Raw genomic sequence first — 12,065 nt, 5'->3', positions numbered from 1 at the left:
ACTTTAAAGTCTTTCATACCGGCCATGACGAAGGGAAATAGCCCTGAAACTCGAGTCGCCTTTATATATTTATATATTTGATCCTTTATATTGAACACTCAATATTTCATCTACATTCAATACTTTCTTTCATGGTGCCATCCATTTTTATTTTATTTTATTTTATTTTATATTATATATTGTATATTCCATATTCTATACCCCACATTGGTTCTGCAGGAATATAAATAAAACATAAAAAACAGACAGTGTTGGAACTCTTTTAAACAAAATAATATATATATATATATATATGTGTGTGAAAAGTTTGCATTATTTTTTAGGCGGCCAGCGCAACTGGGTGCAGGTTGTATGCAATGGTGGAGTGGCCAGCGAAATCAGCCTGATGTATCTCATTGATATTGGCATGAAAGAATTTCCAGTGGATTTTGTTAATCACTACCAGGCATCATGGATGTCAACAGCTGTGTTAGGAGCACTGGCATGTTCCTGTGGAGACACATTTGCCTCGGAATTTGGCACTGTCATCGGTTCTGGACAGCCACGACTCATTACAACATTAAGAAAAGTTCCCAGAGGTAAGGAATCGTGATTATATAAATCTCAGCATTTTATAGATATCATCATCATGAATATTCAGATATCCATTCCTCCGTAAGAGCAATCAGTCAATATTCAACCTAACCCCTAAATTTTGGTTTTGTTGTTTTCCAGGGACCAATGGTGCCGTTTCCTTTGTCGGTTTACTCTGCAGTGCTCTTGGTGGTTTGGTTATCGGTGTTACTTACTATTTAACACTGTTGCTAACCATCAACCAACGGAAGCTCCACGAGAGTCCAGTCCAGTGGCCAGTCATCATAGTCGGCTTAGTCTGTGGGTTCGGTGGGTCTTTCATTGATTCTCTCCTTGGAGCAACTGTACAATACTCCGGTACGTAGCAGACTTTCATTCTCAGGTTTCTTTGCTATTTTTTCATTTATTGTAATTATTTTAATTGGTATCTGAAAGATGAATATATTTATTTCACCAGTTGATATCCATAGGATCATGGCTGTTTCACATCCTTCATGTAATGATGATAATAATAATTTCTGTGTCTAATAAATCATTTTATATGACTACATCAGTACGTATGTTATACATTGCACAGTACTATTGTACATTTACAAATCAACCATACACACACACACACGTCTGAAATTGCTTTCTGCCCTATGTCTATCACCACCACCACCACCACCAACCCTATTCTCTCTCCAAATCACAAGAAAAAAAACCATCCAGCAACTTCCATTATTCCTGTCATGTCTTCATTTTCTCATTAAATAACCAATGAATGCCACATGTGACATTTTATTATTTCTTCTGTTGCAGGTTACGACCAAGAACGGAATATAATTGTCGAACATTCTGCTCCTAATGTCCAACATATCAATGGCAGACAACTGCTCAACAACCATGCCATCAACTTACTTTCTTCTTTACTCACTGCTGCTTTCTCTTCTATCTTTTCTTACCATCTTTGGTCTTACCTAACATAAGATAACACCCCAGATGTCTGCTTCCCCTTTTTGGGGTTCTCTTTCTCTCTCATCCAAACAATCAAAACTAAAAAGTCTTTCATTTTCTTTCCTCACTGGATGCATTGGCAATAAGAGTTTGGTCACCATTCCACCCGATTCCAGAGAGGAAAGCCGAAGGTGTTCTGTCCATCACCATTCCAATTTTAGTTTTCTTTTTTTTGCTGACATTGTCTATCTAATGTGTCGTAGCAGTCTCTTTTTATGACAGTAGGAGGTGATCTGAGGGAGATTAGACTGCTATTTCTAACTAGTCAGCTGACCAAGTAGCAGCTGCCTTATTTGCTTGTGTCGGTGGTTTAATGGTCCATTGGTCTGGCATGGCCAGAACACCTGGGAAATATTTGTGAAGATGACTGCAATCGTTCAGTTTAGGTTGTTTGACATTTGTCAGTCTCTGTTTATACTCTTCTCTTTGTCAAACATTTTCAATAAACTGCTTTTTGATAGAATGATTCTAACAAGAAGGAAAAAGAAGGTGCCAAGTGTGAAATATATTCAGGGTGTCCATAAAATTATTTTTACAATTTGAAAACTTCTGTAAAATAAGAACAACTCAGAAAACAGGCAAAGAAATAAAGCTTCCCGAGAAACATCAGAAAAACTTCCCTGTGGTCTGAGTCGATTGTATGCATCTAAATGATGCTCAATTTCTGACCATGGGCTTTAGATATGGCTTGGCATATGTTTTCTGTGAGATCAGTGGGGGTCTTTAACTGTTGCATGTTAGACTCTGTCTTTAATGTAGTCCCATAAGAAGTCTAGCAGGGTGGTTATATCTGATGATCTAGATGGGCAGGGAGCTGGACTGCCCCTCTCAATCCACTGGTTTGGGAAAGTTTTGGTAAGAAACTCTTGAACATTCAACCCCTGATGGGGAGGTGCACCATTTTGTTGGAAATAGCTGTTGGCTGCAAATGGTGCAACTGTGGCACAAGAAATTCTTGTAAAAGATCAATCTAAGTGTTAGAAAGAATCATTTTTTTTCTGCAAAGAAAAATGGGCCAATCATTTGATTAAATCTGAGGCTGCACTAGTCATGGATTTCTAAGTTGTTTCTCTCCATGCAGAGAACATGCCACCTCATCAATGGTCACTCGTTGGTTCACCAGAACCATCTCTCAAGCTTGTTGAATCTTCATGCCAATGGTGGATGTTGATGGGTGCCCTGCTTCCTCTTTGAGCTTCACGCTTGTCTGGCTACTTTTAAACCTCTTGATCCACTCATACACAACTCTTTGTGGTAGAGCACTGTCCCTGTATTGGACTGAAAGGCTGCGATGAATACCAGACTAGAGAAATCAGGTCACTGATCTGTGTTTTTTCTTTGGTGCCAACAAAGCAGTCATCTGTGACACAAGAAAAAACTTGAGCAATCACGATCAAACCTCAGTTATATAACTACAAAAATACCACCTTTTAACACATAAGGCAATGCAGCCAGCCTGAAAGAACTTGTGGAAGTTGTAAAGATAATTTATGGACACTCTGTATAACATATATAGTGTGAAATATCTCATTATGATTCAGTCAGTCTTTTATTGCCAGCCGTTGTTACGAGTGCCTTTTGTATTTTATTGAGATTGTTGATTTCTTGAAAAAATAAATGGAACTTGATAATCCAGAAAATTTATAAATATGAATTATTGTCCTCGTGTATCAAATTCCCCTTTCATGACCCTTGACCTTTCAAAGGAATTTTTAAAAAATCATTCAGTGTTAAAACTCTAAAGAATATAAACTGAATGAAGCCTTGATATATCATCATCATCATCATAACCATCATCACTTCCACTTCCACCACCATCTATACTTTGAGTCCCTAAACCTTTTGGTTTGTGTTGAAAATGTCAGTTTGTTTGTGCAAATTGTTCTGGTGCCAGTGAAACTTGCCATTCTAGGTTTTACATGTGGAATGGTCCTGTTGTGACATTTATAAAGAATTGATTTGAGAATTTCAAACTGCTCATCATGTCTTGCAGACCATTCAGAGATGAGCCCTGATGCTTTACTATTGTAAACTTTCAGCTTTTGTGATATTTTGCTGTCATTACTGAGGAGGATACTGGCAAAATATATACACACCCACATACATATACTCATATGTAAATAAATGTGTATGGGGGGGGGGGTGATATAAAATGATGTGCAATGTGAGAAAGTAATTTTATTTTTTCAATCCCGTTTCTTCATTGATCTGTCTGTCTGTTTGTCAACCTAAACAAATAGATTATTGTGTTGCCTCATAAAATGGTATTTACATTGCTACAGATTTTAGCTTTTTTTAAGGAAGAATAGCTTCATTAACCTCACCTGAACTCTTTCCTAGTTTTGCCCCTTTCTTTCCCCTTATCCTTTGGTATCAAGAGCTGCCTGGCTTGTGTCCATGTCCCCCCCCCCTCCTTTTTTTTCTTAGTTGGTCAAAGGAGGAGCAGTCCTCATCTCCTGTGGAATTGGTGTAACTGATGTCAAACCCAAACATCTGCCTGCAAAAACATGAGTGGAGAAAATACGGCCTTGCTAAAGGTCAGAGAGAGCATTCAAGTGACCAGTCTGCGAGTCCATTTTTGTGTTGAAACTTAGCAGAGAACTCTTTTTTTCATCATCAGAACAGTGCTATCAACTTTGATTTGAAGTTTCCTTCATTGCTTCAATGACTGCAACACTGCATTTCTAACCTGACACCAAACGCTTCTCTTCTTATATAAACACAAAGTCGAAACTGGCAATCGTCTGGTTAAGCTTTTTTAGATTTGCTTGACTTGATTGCACCATCCATCATGATCTCTTATAACATTCAGGAGGTCAATAGGGCAACACCCTATCTCCATTCAGAGATAATTGATGTAAGTTTTTGCTGGATAGCTGACCCATGTACATACCTAATGTCCATAGGAGACTATCGCTAAGAGATTCTACCTTAAAATCTCCAGCAATCTCCTATGCATGTGCTTCTCTCTCTCCGCTCAGTGATTGCAATAAGGCAACCAAACAGTATTTGCTTAGATGTTTTTTCTGAGTAATTTGAACAACGTACTAATGTAAGCTCCAGGTGTTTACTGAGTGCCCAGTCAGGCGACAGGTGATAATGAGTTCATTGTGCCACAGTCTATCCAAAAATACAAGACACGAAACGTAGTTAACCCTTTTCATACCAACCCACCTGTCATCATCCCTGGTTCTTTGATAATAAACTTCAGGTTTTAAAATGATCAAAATGAAAACCTTCCATCAAAATTCCACAATCTATTTTTGTCCCAGACACCAGCTTAATAATGGCAATTATTTTACTAAATTCTTAATTATTTTCAAAATTAATTGAAACAAAAGTTCTGTATTTCCACAAAAATATGGCAATAAAAGAGTTAAAGGTGTTATGATGTATGTTGAAATAGATTTGGTTCAGTGATTATAAATAAGATGTTTGAAGAAACAATGCCAGTTTAGAGATGAGAATGTAATCAATATTTTGTACCAGATTATATTTCAATCTTGTAATGATTAAATAGTGGTCCAGGACTGAACTATTTCTTCCAGAAGATCAAGACTCTAATGTAGATTTAGCCATATTCGAAAAGTAGGTCTCCCATGCTTTGGCAAATCTCAGCTTGTTTAATTGATTCAGTGGATCTTTGAAGATGGAATCTGCTCATATAATACGCTGCTTTGTTTTGTATTGTTTCCTTCTTTAAAATAGGGGATATTTGAAATTCAGTGTTGCTGAACAGGGCTACATTTTTGTTCCTGCTTTAGAATTATGTTAGAAAGGTTTGCATGTGTGAAAAGAAAACAATAAGAAGACTGCTTGTGCAAAGAGAAATATATATAAATATATGGAAAATGATGTGACTAGAGATTATGTATCTGTTATGTTAAATGAAATAATAAACAAAATGTGGTTTTGTTGACTTTATTTGAATAAAATTTTATATTATAAAATTGTGGTTTTGTTAGTTATTCTTTAATAATACAATTATTACTGTTGTTAATGTTGCTGTTATTGATGATCATTATTGAAGGCAGAATTGTCAGCATGTCAGGTTAAGTGTTGCTAAGGGAACATTGCTTTATTCCTTTTGGGTTCAATGAAAGAAGTACCAGTTTAGCATTGGGGGCCAATGTAATTGAGCAAACCCCGCTCCTGGAAGAATTAAGATGCCAAGCTGGCAGAACCGTTATTGTGCCAGACAAAATGCCTAATAGCATTTCTTCAGGCTCTTTGTATTCTGGCTTCAAATGCTGCCAAGGTTAAATTTGAAACCATTGTTATTATTATTAAACAACTCATGAAACTTTCTCCAAAAGGTTTGGCACTGCTTAGCGCTGTCACCATGTGTAACAAACAGAATTTGATGTTGATTCTATTTTTTAAAAGTTGTAAAAAATGAAGTAAAAAAAAAGAAAAGGGTTGTTTGAATGATTGCATTGATGAGGGGTCAAAATCATGAGTTGCCCTGAAATAATTTAATTATGCTTCGTTAATACTTGACATGTCTGTTGATTTGTTATCAAGGGATTTGAAGCTTCAAAGTTTCAAATAACAACAGAAGAACTTTTAGATAACAAAAAAGACGTTTTCAGATAAAAATCTTCTGGGATAAGCATGTTAAGGATTTGAAGATAAAGAAACAAGAAAACATTGAAGGACATAGTGATCTTCGCTGAACCAAATGTTGCACTGTCTAGCCTTGATGGAACCAGTTGTGCTGAAAGTATCAAGCTCCTTATAAATACTTCATCAACCATAATAAATTAGATAATAAACCATGCTAGTTGTGGCAGTTGTATTAATACATGCAAAATCTATGAACTGTGGCCATGAGAGAAAGAGAGAGAGAGAGAGAAATTAAGTAAAGTTTATAAAGACTTGTTTAAGGTCATCTGTGTTGAATGGGGACACTGTGAAGACAAAATACTCAGATAACAATGTTGACAACAGATAACAACTATGAAGACGATGATTATGATGATGAGAATAAAGAGGATGACGATAACAACAATGATGAGGAGGAGGAGGCTGTGTATGGAATTTCCTTGATTGAATGCTTTCAGTTGGATTGCATCATGACATTTGCTGTTTGAGATCTCTGTGACCCACGTCATAAAACCTATTGGAGCTGGTGTGTTCAGAAATTGGTAAATGGAATGAGCAGCTATGCTCTTATGAACTTCAAAAGAAAAAAAAAACTCTCCAAGTGTGCAAAATGAATAACGAAATGTAAGAAAAACATGATAATTGCCCTGAAGGTGAGACTGAGAAAATCAAGAAGCTTTAATAAACTTGGCCAAAGTTAACATTAACAAATAAGAAAACGGAAAAAAAATTTTAATCAAAGAGATTAGACTAAACACAGTCGTGTTTGATATAATACACACACATTGACACGCGCGCGCCAATTCAACTGAAATCACACCAAGCTATCTTTCAAAATAACTAACATTGGATAATGTAATATCTGATATAAAGAGAAATATGGATGGTCACAGATGAACACATCTTTGATCCTAAGTCTGCGCAATCAAAGTAGACCCGGGGCTAAACAACGACAGTTTTTATATTCAAACCACAATCCTCTAAACAGCGAGCTTATTGTATATCGACTATGGATACACTGCAGCCCGTGGGACTCTCTGAGTAACAGGCCTGATAAAAAAAAATTAGCTTGAAATATTTTTGGAATGTGGCCCACCGGTCTCATGTGACCCGATTCATGAAAAAGTTTGCCCATTTTTGTCGTATACAGCATTCAAATAGAATTCATCGGAAATGGGTAAAAGAAAGTCGAACTAAGTCAAGTAAAGAAAGAAAGCATCGAAAGCGAGAAACATTGTACCCTGAATAAAATACATGAAAACAGAGGATTAGTAAAAGCCACCATAAAGAGAAAAAAGGTGGAAGAGGTACGTCAAGGGTTGTGTTGGTGGATTTCGGAAAGCATGGAATCGTTGAAGGATGTTTGGACAACTAATAACTGACAAAAGTTGTTTTATTTCGTGCTTCAACAATTCTATGCATGAAAAATAAAATGTTTCTGAAAACCTTGGGTGCTGCGCTGTTTTTTTATTTCATTTTATAAACGTTTCTACAAGTGGTTGAATTAAAAAAGGAGGCCAAAGTTGTTAGAGAAATGTCGAATAATCTTGTGGGATTCTATCGAGTCATCTGCTAGACATTGGAACTTTGGTGTATCAATGCCGAAAGAAACAAAACCTTTTAAGATATAGTAAATGACTGAGAGAAGGTATTTATCTGGTGTCAGGTATTTAGACAGCTTCCAGTACATAGTGAGCACGAAGGAGTTTCCAGACTGGAGATGCAATCAGTAAATGTGGCCGAATCATAACCATTTTGGCGATCGGCTGAGAAATCGGTCTTACTGCATGTTACCTTCGGCTTTTAGGACAATTTAAAACTAATGTGAAATCGATAGCTACCAAGTGAGCTTAGATTGTTGGTTATTTTTTGTGTAGCAGTCAAAAGTTGTCTGAAATAATTTGTCGTTAAAATACTAAGTGTAGCTCTGCGATTTTGAGCCAACAGTAATAAGTGGATCTAGCTTAAAGCCAATTGCTATTTCGATGTTGGGCAATCCCAAAGGAAGTTCTACTCTTCTAATGGAAAGGAGCGTCGTCGCGATTAAAAGTTTCAACTCATAATATTTGCTATGAGACTTTCTCTCTCTCTTTCGCGCGTGTGTGTAGACAAGCAAGTTAACAATTATTTATTATTAACAAATTGGTCAGCTTCGCTTCTTAAATCCGTTTCAATTAATACTCAATAATTTAATTACAAATTAAATTACATTAAGTTTGCATTTATGTGACATTAGTATAATTTCATTAGAGAAAAAAAAAAGATGTACCTTTGGATGTTGTATGCGGACCTGAGATGAGTCTGTTGAAATGAATTGATGGACCCACACATAACATCCAAAGGTACAGCTTTTTTTCTCTCTAATGAAATTATACTCATGTCTCATAAATGTAAATTTAATGTAATTTAATTTGTAATTAAATTATTGAGTATTAATTGAAACGGCTTTAAGAAGTGAAGATAACCAATTTGCTAATAATAATTGTTAACTTCCTTACCTCCATTTAACTGGATATAAACTATATGTTTGTATATATATATCTATTGTTTTAAGGGAATTTCATTCCCCCAAAACACTAGGTATTGAACCAGTATTTCCTTGGATGCAACCATCCCTTCACGAAGTTAACATATCCTCTAATTATATATATACTACATACATTATCTCAAGTTTTGCCAACCCAGATACTTCGTGGAAAAGGTAATAAGATAGAACCATATCCATGGCTTTTAATAATTGGTTTTTAAAACCCAGACACATTCTCATCTGCATTGTTTGTATTTTCGAAAAAATCCTATCGTTCTGGAGTATCTTTGACGTTTTCTCTATTTCTTTTTAAGATTTTAATCAACTTAGAGGGAGTTTTTGTCTACTAATCGTCTTGATAAACTTAACTGTTCAAGGCTGTTGTTTTTTTTCTTATCCCAATGCTTTCTATATTGCTGTTGGCATTCCTGTGAAACTCTTCGACATTCTTCGTTAATTGAAACAATCCTTGCAATTGGTAATACAAGAGATTCTTGCAAAAGAGAACCACGAATAGTTATTAGAAGTTGAACCAGTAAACTAGATTGTCAGACAGGATTTCATGTAAAATCAGAAACTTTATTTTGTGTCAGCCTCAAATTCCAAAAATGTTCAATTTAATGAAATTTAAAAGTCATGGCCAAAAAAATTATAATCTTCAAAATGTTATTCAATTTGAAATATCGAAAGCCCAGAAAAGCTTCAACAAAAGAAAGGTTTAACATTAAAAATGTTAATAAACCCACAGTGTAGTTATTATTATTATTATGATATAAGAAGGGGTGGTTTCATTTTAACTTGACACTGATTGAGGTGGGTGTTATTCTTCATTCGTAAGGGTTATTATATAACAATGTTAATAAAAAAATTATTTTTTTACTGAATAATTTTATAAAAACAAATTTATAGTCAATTACTAATTAAATGGCTTTATTTAATTTAAATTCTTTTTTTTTTTACTCTATCGGAAGCTGAAGCTGTGTGGTGACCTTTTCAGGTCTGTTGTTCAGAAGGTTGTTATCTAGTTTAAATATCTACAAGTGTATGAGAAAGATGTTGGTGGGAAAGGCATTTGAGAGAAGTGATGTGGGGAGAAATAAGTTGGAATGGTGTTTAACGTAATTATGTGGTGGGAAATTTAAAAAGAATGATTACAGAGAAAGAGAGAGAGACATATGGAGTAGTCTGTGATGGAGGAGACGACAGTTGATGTGTGTGAGTGGATTATTGCTAATCAGCCGGATGGCTTTTTTATGGATGCAACGCAGGACATTAATTTGTGTAGAAATGGTATTTTTGGCTCGCAGTTTTTGTTATGGATGTGAAATCCATTCTGTGATGGTCTGGGGAGGAATTTAGAGCAATGGTTGATTAGAACTGGTGGAGTGTGAGGGAAACATAAACTCAGATAAATATGTGTTCATATTGCAGAAAGGATTTCTTCCAATCTTCTCCGGTGGTGAAATGATTAAAGAAGACTCTTTATTTATGGAACATGGGACTCCTTGTCACACGGCTAAAATGACCCAAGATTTTTTTGGCTGAGAATGGTATTAAAAAGCTTCCATGGTCAAGCCAGTCACCAGATATGAACCCTATTGAACACTTCTGGGACATAATGGACGGGACACTTTTTAAAAAGAACAAGAAAGCATTTTCAAAGCCAGATCTTTTAAGAAACTTGGCAAGAAATTCCTCAAGAGAATATTCGTCACCTGATGAGTGACATGCCTAATAGGGTCCTTGCATTGAAAAATGGAAGGGGCATGTCTACTAAATATTAGATATTTACATTATAACAATTGATAAATAATTTGAACGTATAATTTCAGATTTAAAGAAATTTTAATGATTATAAGGGTGTCTATTTACTTCTGTCATGTTTGTGTATATACGACGGGCTTCTCTCAGTTTCCGTCTACCAAATCCACTGACAAGGCTTCGGTCGGCCCGAGGCTATAGTAGAAGACATTTGCCCAAGGTGCCACGCAGTGGGACTGAACCCGGAACCATGTGGTTGGGAAGCAAGCTTCTTACTACACTGCCACAAAATAATGAAATAAAGCGGTATTAGTGCATGCTTTCAAATTCCTCCCTGACCGACTTCGCCTTTCATCCTTTCTGGAGTCGATAAAATAAGAACCGGTCGAACACTGAGGCCGATCTAATCGATTAGACTTCTCAAAATTTCAGCCTCTGTGTCTATAGTAGCGAGGATTATTATAATTTCCATTAGAAACATTATTACAATATCCGAAACACACACACACACACATATGTGTGTGTGTGTGTGTGTGTGTTTATACTGTACCGAGGAGCTTAGCATCACAGCCTGACGGACTAGAGTTAAAATCCGCAACACTGGTTTTTTCTCTAGTTACGCCTCTGACATGGGCGTACTTTCATATATAGATGTGTATATATATATATAAATATTCGCCTCTTGTCACATTCTGTTAGTTGTTACTTGTATGCGCTGAGCTTTGTAATTAAAAAGAAATAAACAAACACTTGTTTTGATGTTCGAAGTTTCTAACACCAAGTATTTTAAGTGTGCAAGTACTTGGGTGCCGAGTATCAATGTAATTCGAGGTTTCTTATCACTGCCTGCCTCTCGTGTGTCTGTCTATTTGTCGAGTAAATGTTAAACCGTCAGCAACATAAAACCCGTCGTCGTCTATCGTGACAACACATCACAGAACAAGCTGGGTCACATCGAGAAATAGGTGTTGATATATCTTCGACATCAGAAATGTCGCCGCGGGCCGTCGTGCCGATATCAATCAACCCAAACGATTACAAAGATGGTATTTACGATATTCTAAAACTGGTGCGGCCGTCCTGGCAGCAGGATTCGATACTCTTCAAAGTAAGTCGCTCATAAAATAATGTTATAACATTTCGTTGTTGTTGTTTTAAGCCGGGTCAGCCCCGATTAATCAGAAGATATACGATCTAAAACGTTCTCTTCTTTTTTTATTTTTATTTCTAGCTAACGGTGCACATACTTGAACCTATGTTATTAAATGTATCCTTCTTTTAAGGTGGAGGATGAACGACCTGTGGGAGATTTGGCACCTGTCACTCTCTGTTCGACTCAATAACCCTTGTTTTCTAGTCTTCCAGCAACTCGATCTGCTATTTTTTTCAGTATGAACCGGGCACTATACTCTAATTTATGTCTCAACATCTTCATCACAAGCACCATCTCTGCCCTTCGCCATCTTTTCATAATTTCAAGTAAATAATTTTTTTCTTTTCACGATTAACACACGAAACATCTAACATTCAGTATAAGAAATTAAATCTCAACCAACAAAAAACACGTCTGATTTGGTTGTTTCTTTTTTTTTTTTTTTTTTTT

The 12,065-nt window shown here is 36.0% G+C and overlaps 2 protein-coding genes across 5 annotated transcripts in view; both read left to right on the top strand.

The window, feature by feature from the left end:
* Positions 1-5,519, top strand: part of LOC106871373 (transmembrane protein 19) — a 44,824-nt gene extending 39,305 nt beyond the window's left edge. For both annotated transcript variants that reach the window (XM_014917789.2, XM_014917790.2), the window contains 3 exons: positions 324-578; positions 715-930; positions 1,375-5,519. In XM_014917789.2, coding sequence (XP_014773275.1) covers positions 324-578; positions 715-930; positions 1,375-1,541 — 638 coding nt within the window. In that variant the 3' untranslated portion in view covers positions 1,542-5,519. The remainder of the gene's footprint in view (positions 1-323; positions 579-714; positions 931-1,374) is intronic.
* A 2,978-nt stretch (positions 5,520-8,497) lies between these two features.
* LOC106871376 (ethanolamine kinase 1) overlaps positions 8,498-12,065 on the top strand; it is a 16,813-nt gene continuing 13,245 nt past the window's right edge. Inside the window, exon 1 of one of the 3 annotated variants that reach the window (XM_014917796.2) lies at positions 8,498-8,516. Coding sequence is in view for 1 of the 3 variants with exons in the window: in XM_014917794.2 (XP_014773280.1) it covers positions 11,454-11,570 (117 nt within the window). In the remaining 2 variants the exon portion in view is untranslated. Of the gene's footprint in view, positions 8,517-9,929; positions 11,571-12,065 lie in introns of those variants that run through there. The other 2 variants (XR_001409651.2, XM_014917794.2) reach the window with 2 other exon arrangements.

Source organism: Octopus bimaculoides, chromosome 25 (assembly GCF_001194135.2).
Source record: "Octopus bimaculoides isolate UCB-OBI-ISO-001 chromosome 25, ASM119413v2, whole genome shotgun sequence".
In the NCBI taxonomy this organism is placed as follows: domain Eukaryota; kingdom Metazoa; phylum Mollusca; class Cephalopoda; order Octopoda; family Octopodidae; genus Octopus; species Octopus bimaculoides.
This window is presented reverse-complemented; position numbering and strand designations above follow the sequence as displayed.